This window comes from Mesocricetus auratus, unplaced genomic scaffold, assembly GCF_017639785.1.
Source record: "Mesocricetus auratus isolate SY011 unplaced genomic scaffold, BCM_Maur_2.0 Super-Scaffold_100691, whole genome shotgun sequence".
In the NCBI taxonomy this organism is placed as follows: Eukaryota; Metazoa; Chordata; class Mammalia; order Rodentia; family Cricetidae; genus Mesocricetus; species Mesocricetus auratus.
Genome location: NW_024429267.1, coordinates 35,765,630 through 35,786,837, shown reverse-complemented (window position 1 = coordinate 35,786,837; position 21,208 = coordinate 35,765,630). Strand labels below are relative to the sequence as shown.

Genomic DNA, 21,208 nt, shown 5'->3' with positions numbered 1-21,208 from the left:
ATACATTCAGGGGGAACAGAGAAAGACTCAGTACTTGGTCTGTCTGAACAACTCCCCACTGCCCGGTCTTGGAGGAGGCACCCACAGTGACAACCCCATACACCTTTCCCTTTAATTTTCTACTCCTAGGTGGTCATAAATTTTTAATCCGAAGTAGGAGGGCTCCAAGTCACTTTATTTGAGTATAAACTTATTCTAAGTTCAGCTCTAATTTAATATGCTGGGCATGATTACCCTGGGATGTAATTAGCATTTGTCCTTTCCCATTGTATTATAGTTATAGTGACTGTAAATGTATTCTTGAAAGCCTGTACTCAACCCTCAGACTATGCAGTCAGTGCTAACTGAGTGCCAAATGGGTGCTAGGGAGGACAGAGTATGCAGCTGACAGCAAGTTGTCAAACTCAAGGGGGAACTCCCCAATCTGGAAGAGGGGCTTTCCAAGACCCATCTTTTCCTCTATTGGAAGCATGGACCTGGAAGATGTTTACTCTAAGACTACCTTTGTGTTTGTGGTGCAGTTTCTCAAGGGGACAGTAGAGCCATTAGGATGGAGATGCAGGAACGGTCTGCTTAGGGCAACATATTTAGTTCTTGTAACTTTATCCAAAAAGTCTGTTACCAAATCCAGTCACTCTGATAAGCAAAAATAGTAAAATCCATTCCAACTCCACTCTGAGCTCCCCTATGGCACAGTACTGATGCTATGTCAATCTCAAGGTACTGTCATTGGCTAGTGGCATTCTGGAGGGAAAAAAAGTGGACGAGCTGTAGCCAGTTGCTGCAAGATGTTCTGCCTTGTCGGGCTGTTTTGATGGCACATATGCCATGCACTGGAATTATTTCTGATGGATAAATGATCTGCCCATTCACTCTCTTGATTTTCAAGCAGGAAGAAGGACAGAGGTCACAGAAAACAGTGACACTTAACTCCAGGCCAGACATGAAATGTTTTGCATATTTCAAGTCACTAAGCCCTCCAACAACTCTGTGAGGTCACTACTATTAACATTACCTCACATTAGAGATGAGGAAGCAGGCAGAGCAGAAAGGGACTCGGGTAAGACCACAAAGCAATCAGCCATAGAGCTAAGGTTCCCGCCTAGCCTGACTGGCCCTAGACTCACAGGAAGCAGAAATGATGTCCCTTCACCACAGCACCTCTCTGAGTGGATATAAAATTCTGCCAGTGGCCCACATGTGAGATGCAAACTGAGTCTCTAAGTTCTCTTCAGGGTTGAGGGGTCAGAGTTGCACACTAGAAACAGGATGTGACCCCATGAACTATGTGACAGCTACGTCTGGGAAATGGTAAGAGTGGCAATTCCCAAGAATTTTGTTCTCGTGACCTCTTTATGTTCTCAAATACTATTAATGCCCTGAAGCATTTTCCTTTATGTGGGTCATCCATCAATATTTATTCAATTAGAAACTAAATCTGAAGCATTCTGAAATGTGCAGTCATTTATTTAAAATAGCGATAATAAACTCATTGCATGTTGTCATAAATAACATGATTTGACAAATATATTTTCCAAAGCAATTTATAATAAATAGCATTGCCAACATTTTTGTAACCTCTCCATTATCCAGCTTAATAGAAGTATCTAGATCCCTAAACCTGATTCTGCCTTCCGTGTACATTATTAGGTTATTTAGGCTGGAATTTGTGAAGAAAATCTGACAATTAGAAAAGTGAATTATGCAGTAAGGAAGGGGGAAGCACTTTAGTAATCTTTTCTGATAACTGTAGACATTCTTGTTCACATACAGCTGAAGTCCTCTTGTAGCTCCTTACGAGATAAATACAGAAAGTGAAATTAAATCACTACACTTATCATACAAGCTGTCTTGCTCCATAAAAGGGTGCCACCACAAAATACCATAGACTAGAATTTTAAAAAGCAGAAGTCTACTTCCCACAGCTATGGAGGCTGGGAAGCCTAATAAAATCAAAATGCTGAAAGACTCTGTCTGCCAAGGGACCATTTCTTCTTAAGTGGCATCTTCTCACTGTAAGTACACAGGCAAGTCAGTGACCAACTTACAGACATGTTCCCCAGAATCTTGTGCAAGAGCTGAAGACACAACCTGAACGGCTGACTCCCAAAGACATCCCCTTCCAATATGATGATTCTGAGGGTTGGGTTTCTAATAAGAATTTAGAGAAACCCAGTCACTCAGCCCAGTGCGCACGGTTACATGAAAAGCCATTGATCTGAGCTGGGCAGTAGTGGTGCAGGACTTTAATCCCAGAACTTGGGAGGCAGGGGCAGGTGAAGCTCTGAGTTAGAGGCCAGCCTTGTCTGCAAAGCAAGTTCCAAGACAACCAGGGATGTTACACAGAGAAACCCTGTCTCAAGAAGCAAACAAACAACAAAAAGCCATTAATCTGTCTTGCACTTCGAATTTTTAACCATATATAACCATATGACACTCGAATTTGTCATTTATAGATACCACCTATCATGTTAAATGGGATCTTTCAAAATTGAAACCCTTTCATGATGAGGTATCAAAAGGTCACATTGGTTATCACTGCCCAAGATTGTTAAACTAACTACAGCAGACACTAGTTTTCAAAAACCAAAAGCTCAAATTTTAAAATAGTTAATAAACACTTTCATTTCATGGACCCAATGTGCCTAGGCATCTGCTATTCTTTTAAGTGAAAAAAGATGCTCTAGAAAGTCCGTGCTTAGGCTCACAAGTTACCTTTCTCACACCTTGTTAGACACCACACCTGCTGTGCCAGGGGTTTTAACCACACTTCCAATTTCATCCCATGGAACTCTAAAGGACACAAAGTCAGCTATGTGTGGTGGTATATGCTTGCAATGCCAACCCTCAAAGGCTGAGGCAGGAGAACCACAAGTTTGAGCTTAGCCTGGGCAATAGAATGAGAACCTGTCTCAAAACAGTGGTAACAAGAAGAAAGTATGAGCCCAAGGGTTTAGACTAACAAATTCGATAAAATCGAAGTCATTCTCTGCTGATCTTAACTGATTTGCTTTTTTAACTATGAGAATACTGTGGTGAAAACACAGTCAGGCACTACTCAGCTTCCCACATCTTTATTTGCCATTCTTTTACATCAACACCACAAAGCTGGGCATAGTGAAAAGTCAGATACCATGTTAGTGTTAATAGGATGCTGCCATGCCCTTGTGGTGCCCTGGAAAGAGCTTTGGGGGATGTCTACAGACTAGGCTCTGTGCTGAAGCATCCCAGTGACTTGGTGACGAGATGATGGGTGCTGGGTCTAAGTGTACACACGAACATTTCATTCCTTACAGTCAAAGTGACCTCTGTGGAGCCCTTTGACCCCTCCCAAACTCAGTCTCCTTATCTGAAAGATGGAATCAACACAGTCGTTCACGTGTAAGAGTTATGCTTTCACAATATTCTTTGAAAACCTAACGAGGGCTAAAGAGATGGCTCACCAGTTTAGAGTACTTGTTCTTGCAGAGGACCAAGTTAGATCCCCGTGTTCACATGAAGACTCACAATAATCTGTAATTCCTGTTTTGGGGATCATATGGCATATGGCCTCTTCTGAGTTCTGTGGGTACCAGGCATATATGCATGCAGGCAAAAGAGTTGTTCATATAAAATAAATCTTAAAAAATAAAGAAAATCAATTTAAAGACATTTTCTCAGAAACTTTTAACAGCGGGAGAGACAGCAATACCAATTTCTGCTGAGTCTGGGGAGTGCCTTACTGCAGAAGAGAAGGCAACTGTACACCCCAAACAGAAGCTGCAAGGGTGGAAGCCAGCACTTCCCACCCGGGACCTGTGACTGTTCCTTCTGGTCACACCCCTGCTTCATCTACCTTCAGCCACAGTGGGTAGGGAATGACACCCAGAGGCTCACGACCTCAGCTAACTTGTATGTGACATACACCGTTTCTGCCACACCAGCTCCTACACACACACACACACACACACACACACACACACACACACACAGCATGTTGGAAAGCAGGATTTTGGTAGTGATGTTTTTATCTGGAGACCATTCAGTCTGATTTGTTTTTCTTTTAAGTGCTTCATCCTCCCACAGAAAACCTTTATTAGTAACAAACTCTAGACCAAGGTGACCCACTGTGTCAAATATTGATGCTGAGAGCTTGTGTAAGCATCTTTATTCCAAAATCCTACCCTGGATCTTTCTCTTGACTTTTTTTCAATTTGTGGTATATTAATTTTTCTAGTTAATATAGTTCTAACCATAGAAAAATGAAAAACCTTTTCTCTGTTAAGTAGCACTAGCTTGTGTGCATGATGTCTATGTGTGTGGTGCGTGTACCCCATGTGCCTGGGTGTGAGCACATGGAGGCTCTCAGAATCTGTCTCCCCTCCTCAGTACTATGTAACATGTATGAATAGACACGCCAATCTTTTTACATGGGTCCTGGGGATTCAAACTCAGGTCCTTATGACAGAGGAGCACACTCTCTTAACCCAGGAGCCATCTCCCCAGCCCAGCAGCACCAGTCTAAACAAATATTTAACTGGAGCCCAGTGCCTTTCTGACCAGAGAGCCCTGTGTGTTCTCTCATCACACACTCAAGAAGCTGCTCCTACCTACTATAGTTTCCATTCCTACCACACTGGACTCACCCTGCCCTTCCTATTGAAGGTCCCCAAAGCATATTGTCACTTCTGCCCGAAACAAGTTGTCATTTCAGTAGCCTTGTGTCTCCTCTTTCTCCTCCAGCAGTCTCTGCATGGCCTTCACATGCTTAGGCGAGCATGTCCTTCCAGATCTGAACTCCGCATCTCTTCAGTGTGAGTGTAGTACTTACTCCCTATTCCTCATCTAGGGGTGTGGCTATCTGACTGTGTATTTTCTTGCAAGCAGTAGTGTGTGGACCATAGCTGGGGCTGGTTGTGTTCACCACTGTTTCACTGATGCCTGGCACTTAGCTCCTGTCAAATATTTATCGCGTGAGTGGATGAATTATCTATCAAGAAAATGTTTGTGTAACCGGAGCCCAAGCTTTCTGTAAAAAGACTTGATAATTAGTGTGATATGAGCTCTAAGGGGACCAAATTCTGTTTCAGTCTGAGAGGTTGAACACTAAGTGGTCCCTGAGCCAGTCCTGTTTGTGGTCAGTCCAAGGGCTGCTTGAAAGCCCCTGATCCTTATGTTTGAAGGTACCCAAGTCATCCATCCTTGTATTTCTAGTGTAGTGTAATGTTGAGGGTTTATTTGATGTGATCATCAGCTTTCTGTCACTTTAACAAAATATCTGAAAAGAAATGGTTTGTGCCGGGCGGTGGTGGCATACGCCTTTAATCCCAGCACTCGGGAGGCAGAGGCAGGCGGATCTCTGTGAGTTCAAGGCCGAGCTGGACTGATAGCCTCCGAAACAATACAGAGAAACCCTGTCTCATAAAAAAAAAAAGAAATGGTTTGTTATGGGTTATTGTGTCAGAGACCTCAATGCATGGACCCTTAGCCCTGTTTCTCTGGGCCCCAGGTGAAGCTGTTTGGACCCTTGGCCATATTGCCTTAGGCTGAGGTGAGACTGAGAATCGTGGTAGAACACAGCTGCTCACCCTATGGCAGCCAGGAAGGAGAACAAGAGAGAAAAGGGGGAGGCAGGGGCGAGTGTGCTACCACTGACCATACTTTGTGTAGCTAGATTCTGACTCTTAACAGCCCTTTCAGTTTATGAACTCATCAATGATCATCAATCCATCCATCCACCAGGTTAGTGCCTTCATGATTCAACCACCACCCAAGGCCACACCTCTGATCACTGCTGCATATGGAATCAAGCCTTGGGGGGAAGGTCACTTCATATCCAAACAATAATAGTTGGTCCTCCAAAATGTTAGTTCCACTGAATTACATTGAACTAAGCAAGATGGAAATATGTGACCCAAAAGTTTACTTCTCCTGTCTCCCCCTGGGTCTCCTCTGTGTCCTTCCCCTCCCTCCTCCCCCTTTTCTTCTTAAGGATTGCTGAGTCTTGTGAACTACTTTGGTTGTGATCAGATGTTCCCAGCAGAAAATTACCCTCATCTATTTTAGGTCTAACTTGGCTCTTCAGAATGAAATGGTCTGATTAGTATTATAATCATGATGGTGGTTGGACACTCCAGAGAATGCCCCACAAACAGTTGGAGGACACTGGCAATATTGTCACAGAGAGGTACTAATCTTGGGACAGAATCACAGGGCACACTAGCTAATTCAGAGCAGGAATTAAACTCTGTCCTAAAGGCTACAGAGTTACCCTTGGCAGGGTGAGCAGTGCCAAGATGCCCAGTGAAGCTTGGGTAGCAGCAGTGAATGGGCACCTGTGTTCCTGTTAGAACCTGCCTCACAACCTATTTTATCCATTATTGTATATCTATATTTGAGAAACAGCCAGGAAAAGAGGTAGTGAAAGTGGAATGTTCGTAAAGAAATTGAAGATCAAAGAAATAATAAGAGAAGCAGAAGCCCACAGGTAAGATTGGTATTGATTGAACATCTTAGAAAACATTGTTAGAAAGAGATCGGGGCATGCTGTCTCTATGGAAAATGAGGGACTCACTCAGCCACGCTTGAATTAGAATATGAATCATTCCCACAGGCATCCCTGGGGAGCTCTTTAGACATGTTAGTGTTCTTAGGAGGTAGAGTGGTAGAGTAGAACACATGTGGGTGAGCTTACAAGCCAGCCATACCTGGGTTTAATGCCCAAGTTTTACCTTGGTGACACTGAGCAAGTCTTCCTCTTCTCCCTCCCCCTCCTCTTTCTTTTTCCAATTTGTATAAGTTTGAGTTGTGAAGACCTATAATCTCAGCATTTAAGAGGCTAAGGTAGGAGGCTTGTGAGTTCCAGGCCATCGTGGACTAAGTAGTAGGGCTCAGTCTCAACAACAAAAGGACAATAATGGTTTGTATAAGCTTGTATAGAACAACTGCCTTGTAGGTTTGTTATGAAGGTCAAATAAGATTGCCTAGATACAAAGGTCATTGCCCAAAGCAGGCATGCAATCAATCACATTATTCCTTTGCCTCAAATTGTCAGCTCCTAGCAACAGCTAGACAGGGTCTGGGCTAGAGTGAGACAAGTCAGTGCCTCTGTCACCATGAGAGCAAATTCTCGTAGGCATGTCAGGCAGTTCACATGCCTCTCCATGGTCCAGGCATATACCTGAAGCAATGTCAACCCCAGGGTGAGGCATCTCAGAGTAGATGTCCTTCTCCCTGATTTCATCCCCTGAACCATCTTATCATTCATACATAATACACTTGGAATCTGAACCCAGGTATATCGGCTCCATACTTCAGTCACCTACAGATGGGCTTTCCTGCCCATCTCAGAGTGCTAGCATATATCTGGGCACCATTTCCTGAGGTCTACAAGTGCTCTCAATGCCCTAAGAGGCCATGTCTCAAATATTCAACACATTTCAAAACATTTCCTACAGGGCCTGCTTTATAGTCAGAGTTCAAAAAATAAATATTCACAAATAGAGGAAAAAAGAAGATTCTTATGGCCTTATAATTTTGTTGCGGAGAAACAGTTATAATGAACATTAACCCAGCAGAAGGGGCAAAATGCATTAATTTCACAACATGTTCTTCTCTTTAAGAAGTTAGCGGTTCAAGCTCCATGGGGAATCTTGAACTCACAGAAACTCACTCCCACTGTTTCAGAAGACAAAATTGCCTACCCCCGCTGTGAAGAGGGGTAGAGAGACATAATGGAGGCTGGCAGGGGGAGGGGATTCAGTTGCAGCAATATGCTATGTGTAAACAAGAGCGGAGGACACAGAAAAGCAATGTTCATATTGAAGAAGAATGCGGGTCTGGCATAGGCCTGGCAGGACCTGGGACCCTCCTTCTCACCATCTTCCAGTCACCAGTGCTGCCGGCGCACGAAACATACTTCCAAGCATTGAAAATGTCACAAGACAATAGACTGGGCAAATCTTTGGCCTTCAATTCTTTCCAGCAACTGTCCTTTGTCTTTCGACTGTTAGCAAGTCCCTGATCCAAGACTGGGCAAAGGGCAAGGGAACATCTGCCAGGAAGACTGAGAAACTGGGAAAAAAATCACTCGCCATACAGAGACTGCACGAGCACCTGCTGTGTGACATCCCCATGCATGAAACGCTTCCATTTTGTTCTCTGTGAAATGAGTGTGCGGGGCTGATCTGTAGAGGCCAAGTCTACAGAGTTCTGAGTGTGGAGGAAATTGTGTAGAAGTTTTGGGGCTTATGGATCTGGCTCAGTAGAGCACTGTCTTCAACATGGAGATTCCTCCAGTATTCACACTCACTATACTCTCTTCTTCTGCAGGGGAAATCTGTGCATTCAAGATCCACGGGCAGGAGCTGCCCTTTGAGGCCGTGGTACTCAATAAGACATCTGGAGAGGGCCGGCTTCGTGCCAAGAGTCCCATCGATTGTGAGTTGCAGAAGGAGTACACCTTCATCATCCAGGCCTATGACTGTGGTGTGGGACCCCGGGAGGCAGCCTGGAAGAAGTCACACAAGTGAGCTCCCTGTCTTCCCCTTCTACCCTGGGCCACCCACCTCCATTTATTCTATTTATAAACTTTTTAAAAAATATGCCCATCATTGAGCCACACCAGAGGTATGGCTGGAAGAAGGCTTAAAACTCCCAATTCCATTAGCATCTCTTTGACTAGGAGCAGGAAGTTGATTGTGTGGTAGTGATGAGTGGTGGTGGTGGGGCTCAAGTTATAAATGGTCACATTGGAAAAAGACCCAAATGTGACCAGGGTGATGGTGAGTGCCCCCAGAGCATTTGCACAGCCGATTTCTACCCTGGGAACACTGAACCTTCATTTGTTCTCTGGAAGAGACTCCTAAGCCACCTCCAGGACCAAGGGAAAGCAATGCTTCCTCCAAGAAGCATTCCCTAAGCTCACCCCTCGACTCATATCCAGTCTAACCTCTCTTCATTTCTGCAAAACTCTTTTCTTCTCTTTGTCACGTATGTCTTACCATGTCTCAACTCTGCTCTCTCTGTGTGGAGTTTGGCTCAGAGCATAACACAATGTCGGAGCTGTTTGACTTCTTACTGAGTAGGGGATGAGTGAATAGATGAAAGGAATAGGGAATGTGGAGAAGATGGGAAGGGAATCTGTAACCTGAAGTAGGCAATAGGGAATGATAAAGAATGGGGAGGATCTTCTAGGGCAGCCTTGCTCAGTCTCAAGGCAGGAACAGGTAGGTGGTTGGTTCCCTGAGGGAGGGAAGACAGAGGCACTCATGCAACAACTGCTCTGAGAGCCTTGAGGCCTCATCACTCACATGGCTATGGGTTGGATCAATGCCCCACATATGGTGTGATTCCTTCTTTACCATCGTATCTTCTTTCTTATTTGTGCTCCAGGGCTGTGGTCCACATCCAGGTGAAGGATGTCAATGAGTTTGCTCCCACCTTCAAAGAGCCAGCCTACAAGGTCATCGTCACAGAAGGCAAAATCTATGACAGCATCCTGCAGGTAGAAGCCATTGATGAAGACTGCTCCCCCCAGTACAGCCAGATTTGCAACTATGAAATTGTCACAACAGATGTGCCTTTTGCCATTGACAGAAATGGTGAGTGTCCTGAGAAGATCCCAGTACAGTCAGGAAAGCAAATTCACCGTCCCTTGGCTCTCCAGGCCAAGAGGACCCCAAATGTACTTGACAGTGGTACCTCCCTTGAAACTTTTTATCTAGGCTTCATGACCCAATTATGCACTTGAGGTGATGGCTCATTTATAATTAGAAAATTGCTAAGTCTAAACTACTTCGAGGAAGTCCAAGAAACCTCAATTAATATGGTCTGGAGAACTCATAGTCACACATATTTGTATTCAAAACAAAGATGGTTTCCTAGAGCAATTATTTACTGTCCAGATGTGAGCTTCATCATTACCTTGCCCATATCTGGGTCCCCCCAATGTTATCAATTAAAACATGAGCCTGCACCACCAATCACCACCACAACAATCTGCTTTCTGCTTCCAGGCAAAGAGATACTAATAGAATTGGGAATTTTAAGCCATGTTTCAACCATAACTTTGTTAAGAAATCTCTAAAACTCTTGCCAACATCCCCTTTGAGAATTTCAACCATAGTAGAGCCTTCCAGTTTGAATTGAACTGAAAATGGTCCCATAAAGCCATTTGGGCATTTCTCATCACCATTAATATGAATCTTATTATAGTGTACACACAGCCAGAGATCCAATCAACTCAATGCACTTGGACTCTAACTTGATTGTAATGAAATCAAGTACATTGCTGAGTGCATTGCTCTTTTGTAGTGAGTTATGTGGGTATCTATTTATTATCCCTACTTTGTTTCATATATCATTTAAGTAGCACAGAAGGATACAAAAGTTGCAAGACCGGAAGCATTCTGTAACCAAGTGTTAGGTTTGATGATGGACTCCTAATGGAGCTAAAATAGAATTCAAGATAGGCCCTCATTACTAAGTAACGAGGAAGGAAAAGCAAAAGAGAATCAAGGGGACATGAAAACTGAAAGTACGTATAAAGAATTCTTGGAACTGGAGTGACATTGCAAATTAGCCTTGAGAATCTTGCTACCCAACATCTATAGGGGGAACACATTAGTCATGTGCTCCTAAATCTTCAGGAATGCTTCAAAATATTGAGACCAGAAGGAAACTTGTTCTGTGATATAATCTGTGTCCTAAGAACAATACCAGAGTCCATAGGCAAAGGGAACACCTTCATCCCCACTTTCAAGTAGCTTCTCAGATGATCTACCTTACTGTTATGACAGAAGGCTAAAAGATATGGGACTAAGAGTTACCCATCTGGGCATTTTTAAATGCTAATTGTGTGGGGCAGGAGATTGGTACACAGGGAAGGAAAGATGAAAATACTGAAGTGAAGATAAGTTCTATTTGTAGAAACTTCCAGAACCACTCCCTCACAGCTTCTCCAGCAAGCCAACCCCTTTGAGAGGCTGGTCTGTACCTATTACATGCATACATGCACATACATACATGTACACACATGTGCCTGCAGTGTGTACACTTACATACACACACACACACACACACACACACACACACACACACACACACGCCACCACCACCACCGTCACTCCACACCATACAATACAAAGGGAATATTGTGTTTTTCTCCTCTAGCATGTTAGGTTTCTATTCCCCTGCCATCAGTTGTTCAGTCTGTCCCCACAAAAGCTTTGGAATTTGGGGCATGTCAAGCACATGACAAATAGCAAAAGTGGAGACATCTGTGATAAGTGGTCAAGCTCCACTTGGCCTCCTGGTCCTTGTTCTCAAGAACAAGGAAAAGATGAGATGCGAATTCTTTCATCTGAGGGTAAACAGCCCCAGTCATGAAGACAATTACTCACCTTGGTGAGCCATTTTGCTAACATATGCCAATTTATTTCTCTGGCCGTCTCATTAAAAGTGAGTAATGGGCTTTTGCCAGGCCTCGGCCTCCAACTTTGGTTTACAATGTAAGATGGTGAGGAGTGTTGGCACTCCTAGGGAGTGTGGGTTCCCAGCAGAGACGTTTACAAAAGCAGCAATCTAAGTAATGAAGACAGGACCTAGGCAGCTCCCATTCTGATTAGCTTCTCAGTGGACCCTTCTCTATCACTTAAGTTCTTTGGATATGAGCCATCATGGAAAGTGCTGCTGAATCTCTGGTGCCTTCTTTGACCACAAGGCTCTCCACATTCTTCATCCCACAGCTAAAGCAGATGTTCCTGCTACTTCGACTAGTCAGGCTCTTTGCTTATGGAGGGAAAGGAAGAGACACAGCAGCAGGAAGGGTGAAAGACACCAGGTGGTGTACAATGCCTTCCTGGACCTACTCAACCTCCGTCTCCTGTAGCCCCTTCACTTCCTTCCATGGAAACCTTGGCAGTTCCAAACTCATTGTGGGGTTCCACGGCCATAGGTGAGGGTGTGTTGAGAGGGCTCACCACATAAGCAGCACTGAGTAGTGCTGCTGTCTATGGTCATTAGCTATTTGTTCTGTGGCTGCGGCCGTGGGCTTCGGTCACTCTCCATGAAATCTGGGCTGAGGTGATGAGCATATAACTATAAAGGGAAGTTTTTATGACCATCTTGGAAAGTTCTGGATCTATATCATGTGGTATACAGGCACCATCTGCTGGCTCTAGGCCAGCCTCTCTGGGATAGATAGAGCCTGGATCCCTATTTTCATTTGACAAGTGGAGAAATTGAGCCCTAAAACAGGGAGACTTTCCTAATACTTTGTCATATTGTTGGCACTTGGGGATTCCCACTACGCACCTCTTCCTTGATGATAATGGAAAGGACCAGATGACATAGAGTTTAGGTTCATAAACACGATAGAGTGAAATCAGCAAGGGGGCCGAGAAGGAGACTGCAGGTTTGTCCGCCCAACAAAGAGCAAGTACATAGCCATGCACAAATGAAATAGGCTAGTCTAGGACACCTTGGGATTGAATTAAGAAATCACACAACAACAAAAGAGATATTGAGAATAAGCGGACAAAAACTGGGTAAGAATATCTGTTTCGTTTTATCTATATCATCCCATCACCCAGACTGGCAGTGCCCAGCACAGGGAGGGATTCCCTCACTCACAAATCACACACACACACACACACACACACACACACACACACACACACAAGTAGAACGTGCTGAACAGCCAGCTTCCCTAGTCTTTCAGAACAGTTCCCACATGGCTTACCTCAGCCTCATCCCACCCAGATCTGGAGAAGCCAATATAACCAAGATATCAGGAAGTATCTGGGAACAAATTACATGGCCAGGGGCCCTCGGTGTCAGCATGTAGCAGAAATCACCATGATCTCCAGTGGCCTGCTCTGGAGAGAACACCAGCAGCCTTCACTGGGCACCTCCACCACCCTCTTGGTCATTCTGCACAGTCCCTGTAACTTTCATTATCATGCACCCTGCAGTGTCTGGCCTGGTAGATGACAGCACTATTCACCACATAGGAATCCAACAAAAGCACAGAAGAAGTAGAGCCCATCCTTTTACCACTAAGGAACCCATAGTTTTTCACTTTTTCAGTCTCCAGTCATTGGAGCCACTACTCCTCTTCTTTCTCTCTTGAGGAGATAACCTAAATTCATCCTCCAGGAGCACCCAACCAGACACCAGTTCAGTCAGTGGGTCATAAACAAATGACCTGTGTATTCAATGCAAGCATAGACTGACCATGATATATGCACTGGTAAATAACCCATTAGCCATGTGCCCATGAGCAGCTAGCTAGCCTCAACTCCTGTTATCAGAGCTCTCAGCTATCTCAGTAATCATGTTCATGCCTGTCTGCCCTAACTCCCATCATGAAACCCTACAATCATGTTCACTCCTACAGCTGGCCCCCTAGTCATAAATGTGTGCATTGCAAGCTCTGATGCCTCTAGCTATAGGTGTCCATGGAGCAACTAAACCTACCATCGATACCAATTGGCTCATGTGCTCACAGTCAACCCTTGTAGCGACACAAATGTACACAACCAGCCCCAGCTGCATCACTCCATCACTTTCCCCACTACTGTGCTTGCACTCATAGCCAGTTCCTGAATTTCCCTGCATTCATGCTGCCAGCTTGAGCCCTGCTGTTATCATATATGGAAAACTGGCTTAATCTGTGTAGCTGACTCCCATGCACCAAATGGGTGCACAAAGCCAGTCTTTATAGTGGGATATGTACACACTACCAGACTTATGTCTATAGATACACCCTGCCCTTATAGCCACAGTTGATCCTACCTCAATCCTTGTCACCATGTACATTCCTACAGGTAGTTACATAAGATACTGAGACAGTTGTTGAACATGTGTCAGCTTCTTGTCACAGCTACCACTGAGGATACCAAGATGCCCCTCTGCCACCATATCCCTTGCAGAACAAAGGACCACATATTGTGGATGTTGCAAACGCCAAATTCCTGAACCAAGACATTATGTTCTTCCTGTCACACCTGGAATCACATGCTGAACACTAAATACGGTGTCACAATGTTTCTCCTCAACTCACACAATGAAGGCATTTCATTTCTGAAGCCATTCCCAAAAACTACAAAAGGTGGCTATTTCTTCAAATGCTCAGGCAACTACTGAAGACTGCAAGAGTCATTCTCACCACCCACATGCAATTTCAGGTTCAGGGAAATGGATGCCCTCTTCTGGCATCAAGCTTGCATGCAGTACATAGACACATATGCAAACAAAACACACACCATGATAAAAGTAAAACAAAATAATTTAAAAACTTACAGTCTTGGAGATAATAAAGTAATATACTGAAAATTATAACACAAAAGCAAAAGCCCCAGCCAACAAAGAATGCCTTATGTGGCAAAGCCATCCTTCAAAAATAAGAGAGATAATACAATGATTTCCCAAGATGAACAAAAATAAAGACGGTTCATTACCACTAGACCTATCTTATAAGAAATGGTATGTCACTCCTGGACCTGAAGCAAAACTATGCTGTTTAATAATGTCATTGGTACCAGTAAGTACATATCAAATTTACAATATTCTGATACTATCATGGTGGTAGGTAAATTACCTATAAATATATCTTACAGTCAAAAGTATTAAGAATGAGAACAACTAAGATAATATATCAACAAATGCAAAAGCAGATAATCTGTGACATCTAAAACACATGCTTGAAGAGAGATGATGATTCAAAGTTTTACTGAAGTTAAGTTGTTATCATTTTTAAAAAGACCAGTATAGCTATAAGATATTTCATGTAAGTCTCATAGTAATCACAAAGCAAATCCTTGTAGATACACAAAAGGGAAAGCAATAAAAAATACTACTGTAGGAAAGTGTCAAGTCACAAGGAAAAGGGAGAGATGAATAGAATCAGGATCTAGAAAACAACTGGAAAATAATTTATAATACCAATAGTAAGTCCTTGTATACCAATAGTTATTTTAATTGTAAATGGACAAAATCCACCCATCAAAATTCACAGAGTGATTAAATGATTAAAAATAGACTTTAAGTGAAAGACTGTATCAAGAGACAAAGAGGGTCAATATCTAATGATAAGGATCAATTTATCAAGAGGCTAAAACAATTGTAAAAACACATGCATACAGCGTCAAAGCATCTAAATATACAAAGCAAATACTCAAGGAGCTGAAACAAAAACAGACAATAATACAATAGTGGGAGTCTTTAATATCCCCTTTTAGAAATGGATGTATAATCTGAACGGAAAATCAATAGGAAAACCTTGCACTTAAATTATACTTTGAATCCCAATATACACTGAGCATTTTTTTCAAACCAGGAGAAGACAAAGCACACAGGAGATGTATTCAGGGTAGATAATATTGAAGCCCAAACCCAGCCTTAAATTTAAGAATAAAATCATACCAACCATATTTTCTGACCACAACTGTATGAAACTGGAGAATAATAATGGAAAGAAAGCAAAAGATGGAAAATTCACAAATCAATGGGAGCTATGTAGCATTCACCTGACCAACCAATGGGTGGAGGAAGTTACCAGAAGGGGAGCTGAAGAGCACCTGGAGACAGGTGACAGTGGAAGTGTGCCATACTTACGCTGTTAGCAGTTCTAGGAAGGCATTTTATGGCGGTAAGAATCAGGTTTTAAAAAGACCAAAAACTCAAATAACTTAATATTATACTTCATGGAAGTATAAAAAGAACAAAGAAAGTCCAAAATTAGCAGAAGGGTAGACTAGCCATGATCGGGACAGAAATAAATGAAAAAAAAAAACTAGACAAAAGGAGAGAATAGATCAGTGAAGGGAATTTTGCAAAGATAAAACTGACAAACCTTTAGCTATACCATAGAGATGAAAAAGGAAATAAGAAAACTGATACCACAGAAATACAAAGAAAGAAATTGCTAAAAAAATTATTATATGCCAACCAACTAGAAGAAATACAGCTGCCTTGTTGGTACTCTCCTAGTCTGGAACTCTAAGCTTGTTCGAATACCTTTCCTCTGCCAAACAGGTTATCTTTAAGTTCAACTTCATACAAGTTCCCATGAAGCAGCAGATAGAAGCCAGATTCTTAGATAAAATATCATGCAAATTGGCCCTAACTCAGCTCCTAATAGAGTCCTTGTTCCCCTCTCTGAAACCTTATGAACCAGGTCTCTACTATCTATGTTTCTTCCAGCACTGACCAAGCATTCAGATCTATGAGCCTATGGGGGCCATGCTTATTCACCCCCCACCCTCCCACATACACATGTATACCAGAGTAGCCCATTAGGCGCATTTTACACTATTCAAATTATTTTATAATCCAGAATTCTTAAGTGTGCCAAATTCCTCCTGCAAACCAATCCCAAATACCTAAAACCCACATGGCTAAATTCATCATAGCAAGTCCCACTTCCCAATACCAAACTGTGTCTTAGTAACTTTCTTATCACTGTTGTAAGATACCTTGACAAGCTGGGCGGTGGTGGTGCACGCCTTTAATCCCAGCACTCGGGAGGCAGAGGCAGGCGGATCTCTGTGCATTCGAGGCCAGGCTGGACCGATAGCCTCTGAAACAATACAGAGAAACCCTGTCTCGTAAAAAAAAAAAAAAAAAGATACCTTGACAAAAGCAATTTAAGGGAGGAAGAATTTATTTTCACTTATACTTCCAGGAACTTGTCTTAATTAGTGTTCTATTGCTATGAAGATACAGCATGATCTTGACAACTCCATAAAAAAAATCTAATTGTGACTGGCTTACAGTTTCAGAGGTTCAGTCCATTGTCATCATGGTGGGGTCCATAGACATACAGGCCGATGTGGTGCTGAAGGAGTAGCTGAGAGTCCTACATCTGGATCCACAAGGATGGGGAAGAGAGAGACACTGGGTCTGACTTGAGCATTTGAAACCCCAAAGCCCATCCCCAGGGACAAACTTCCTCCAACAAGGCCACACCTCCTAGTCCTTGTCAAGTAGTGCCACTTCCTAATGACCAAGCATTCAGATCTATGAGCCTATGGGCACCATTCTCATTCAAACCACCATGGGGCTACAGTCCATACTGGTAAGGAAGGGCTACAGATGTAAGACATAGTGGCAGGAACAGGAGGCTGGCTAGCCACATTGTATCCCCACTCGGGAAGCAGAGGGTTAGCTGGAAATGTAGTTGGGTTATAAAACCTTCAGGCTCATTCCAAATGACCCACTACTGCCAGTGAGGCCCCACCTCCTAAAGGTTCTGCAGCCTTTCCAATAGTACTATCAGTTAGTGTCTAAGTGGCTAAACACACGAGCCTGTGGGGCACATTTCACATTCAAACTATCAAACACACTAAATTCAATAACATATTTAAAAGATCATATACCATGACCAAGTAGAATTTATCTTTGGGATAGAAAGAAGTTTCACCACACACAAATGAAATGATGTAATATAACCATATTTACCAAACACAGAAAAAAACATATGACCATCTGAATAGATGCAATAAATGCAGAAAATATATTTGACAAAATTCCATATTTTTCCATGGTAAAACAAAAACTTCTCAGCAAACTAAGAACAAGAAAAACAATTAACTAAAAAAAGATTTTTGCAGTAAATAAAGCAATCAACAAAGAAAAACAGCAGCCTACAGGATAAAGAGAATATTCATAAGCCATATGTACAATAATGAGTTATGCAAAACATATACAAGATTCATAAAACTCATTAGGAAAGTTAAGTGCCAAGCACCTGCATAGACTTCCTCCCAAAGAAAACATCTAAACAGCCAGAAGGCATGAGAAAAGACATTTAGTGTCATCAACCATAAACGAAACATAAATTAAAACCTCAATGAGATGTCACCCTTCAACTATTATGATTGCTTTTATCAAAAAGCCAAGAGATTGATTACACAAATATTGTAAGGTGGTTGAAGAAAAGGAAGTCCTTGTACACTGTTGGCTGGAAAATAAATTTGTATGGCTATTCATTACAGAAAGCAAAACTTAAAAATAGAATTATTATATAATCTAACACTCCAAGTCCTGGGAAATAAAGTTGCCTTCTTGAGAGGATAATTCATTCCTATGATTTATTACAACATAATCTGGAGTAGCCAAGACATAGAACTCTAAAGTATTTGTAGACAGATGAATGGAAAAAAATAAAATAGATATGCATGCGTACGTGCACACATACACACAAACCAGATTTAACAGTCTACCATATTTTTTTAATTTTAAAATAAAAGTAAGCCCACATTATCTTAGCCCCCACTTTTCACTTAAAATGAAATTATTTATATATTACCCATCATCCCATCATTAAAAACCCTCTGTATTTTATACCTAGCCAGCATTCCATAGATGTATAGACTTGTGACTTCCTTGTTTCTTTTTTTGTTTGTTTGTTTTGTTTTGTTTTTACGAGACAGGGTTTCTCTGTATTGTTTTGGAGGTTGTCGGTCCAGCCTGGCCTCGAACTCACAGAGATCCGCCTGCCTCTGCCTCCCGGGTGCTGGGATTAAAGGCGTGTGCCACCACCGCCCGGCGACTTCCTTGTTTCTTAACTACCAGATTAGTTTTGAGTGTGTGAAGAACACCTAGTGAGCAGAATCACACAAGTATCTGCAGTTTGTTCTCCTTTGTTATTTTCTAGAACCAAGTTTTAGATGAGGAACTGCATCTGCAAAGGTCTGAGCAGTTACACACACGCACACACCAGACAGTGTGCCACAGAACACCAAAAACATTTCCACAAAGAGCCACAACTTAAATTCCTCCTGCAAGAGAGTGGATATCAGTGTGCTGATTTCACCCTCCTCTCTGACATTTGAACTTTTTTCAAGAATTAAAAACTTAATCAATATTCAAGGTGAGTTCTGATTGGCCATTAAGGGTGAGCTTTGATAAACACAGGCCCAGGACCACAGCTCACCTGAGTTTAATGTGGCCCAGCTCCAGCAAGCAGCCAGGAGGTAGAAGCTCATTCGAAACGGGGAGTAAAAGAAACATTTGCAACAGACACAAAGGAGGTGGGTTTTCTGAGGTTTCAAAGCATGTCAAATGTGTGTCCTCTCCCCAAGAAACTCTCTCCCATGCAACAATGGGCCATATTATTATACCCTCATTTGTGACCTAATGTTTCATATTCTTTGCTTTGAAACTCATTTGCACATGCATGGAATTTGTGGTGGTGGAGAAAGTAAATTAGTCTCCCAGACAGTTTCATTAAGACTTGTTCCGGAAGTAGAGCCACAACAAATTGAGCCAAAGATTCCGTTTGTGTGTTTATTTTTCTGTTACAATCAATAGTGCTTTGTCTGCTTAGTGCTACATGGATTGTCACCCTGAGACCCCTCTTTTTAGTGGCCCCCACCTTTCTGGAGTCATTTCACACTGAAGAAAGAGTTAAGACTTCTGTTTAGAATTCAATCCGATGCTGCAGAAATATTTCTTGCAATGAGCTTAAGGTGTTTCTACTTGCCAGAGTCCCTTCCTGTGATGAGGACAGCCACAGACCAGTTTGTAGAGTCCATAGGACAGAGGTTCTCAGCCTTCCTTATTCAGTTCCTCATGGTTTGGTGACCCCCCCAACCATAAAATTATTTCTGTTGCTACTTCATAACTGTAATTTTGCACCTGTTATGAACTGTGATGTAAATATCTATGTTTTCCCATGGTCTTAGGCGACCCCTAGGAAAGGGTCATTCTACTCCCAAAGAGGTTGCAGCCAGTAGATAGAGTAATGCTACCATGGCTACCAATTACAGGGGCCACTCCAGACCTGTGCAGACCTTCAGAGTAAAACTACATCTGGAGGAAAGCACAAGGAATTCTACACATCAGGCAGGGTAGGAAGCCAATTTTTTCTCAGATAATATGGTCCCACATCAATAGATACAAATGTGTTTCCAGAAATAGCTGAGAGCACACAGCTAAGGTGTGCTTTTGCCCTGGCGTCTTGGGTGCCTTGGCAACCTCTCTGCCATTGGGCAGCCTCCACTTTCCCGCCGGGATTTGCTGATGGATGTGATTGCTGAGTCAGTTTATCCAGGCCTTAGGGCAAAGTTTGAGTTTTGAATTTTCTGAGATTTTTTTTGTTGTAGTAGATTCCCCCAATTCAGATAAGTAGTAATTAAGTGTTGAAATGAAGAAAGCGTATTTATTTTAGTGTTAGGGAAATACAACATAGATATCAGAATCCGCCATTCTGTGTTTATTGATCTTGATCTGTTTTGTTTCTGTTTTCAAAATTTCAATTTGGGGAAGAGATGATTAGCACCTGAGCTCCTATTTGCTGTCACCACTAACATCGAGAGAGAGAGAGAGAGAGAGAGAGAGAGAGAGAGAGAGAGAGAGAGAGAGAGAGAGAGAGAGAGAATATATAAGAAGAAAATGGTTCCTAGAAGTTAAAGATGTTAATGTCTTAGCACTAAACAGTATTAAACTTGGGGTCTTTAATTTTTTTTTCCTTTGGAACAAGAATAATGTTTCATAAAAACAACAACAAAAACAAACAAAAAACCAGCCAGTGTAAGTTTTGCTCATTAATGACCAAATATTTATTTCTGATCATAATATTAAACTCCTCTGTGGCAAATACACACAAATGGCTGTGAATACATTGTTTGTTCTCTCTTGGAGAAGAAAAATGTCTCCTTCCTCAGGGCGAGAAATCTGTTATTCTATGTGGCTTTCAGAAGGGAGGTCACACATTTTTGTATTGATTTTACTTCCTATTTGGTAGCAAAATAATGTGAGAAGAGGCAGTGCGTATTCCTGGCGACAAGCCCAGATGCTAAAAATTATGTGCCAGGACATTGTCTGGATTCCATCTCTTTCCCAGAAACTTCATGGTAGATAAACACTCTGCACCCAGCATCAGAGACACCTGTGTACTTTCAGGGGTCATTTTCTGGCAACTCATTACTTGTAAGCACAGGCCAATTGGATTCCAGATGCTGCTTGGAACTCTGTAGTAGCCCCATTGCACAGAAAGACGGCTCCAGGCAGTGGCCTCCTGGAACCTACCACCAAAGCACAAAGAGACTATGCATAGCAGCCCACACTCTTGCTTGCCCTTTATTTTTCATAAGGAGACTGGGATGGGGGGGGAGGTAAAAGAACCATTTCATCCCCCTGCCCCAAAGGTTGATGGGATGGGAAAAGGGTTTGGAAAAATTGCAGCCTGCTTCCTTTGACCGGAAATGATTGTGCAATCCCT

At 42.5% G+C, this 21,208-nt stretch overlaps 1 protein-coding gene across 2 annotated transcripts in view; it reads left to right on the top strand.

The window, feature by feature from the left end:
• Window positions 1-21,208, top strand: part of Clstn2 (calsyntenin 2) — a 565,401-nt gene that overhangs the window by 423,112 nt on the left and 121,081 nt on the right. For both annotated transcript variants that reach the window (XM_040740356.1, XM_040740357.1), the window contains exons 3-4: window positions 8,311-8,506; window positions 9,373-9,581. In XM_040740356.1, coding sequence (XP_040596290.1) covers window positions 8,311-8,506; window positions 9,373-9,581 — 405 coding nt within the window. The remainder of the gene's footprint in view (window positions 1-8,310; window positions 8,507-9,372; window positions 9,582-21,208) is intronic.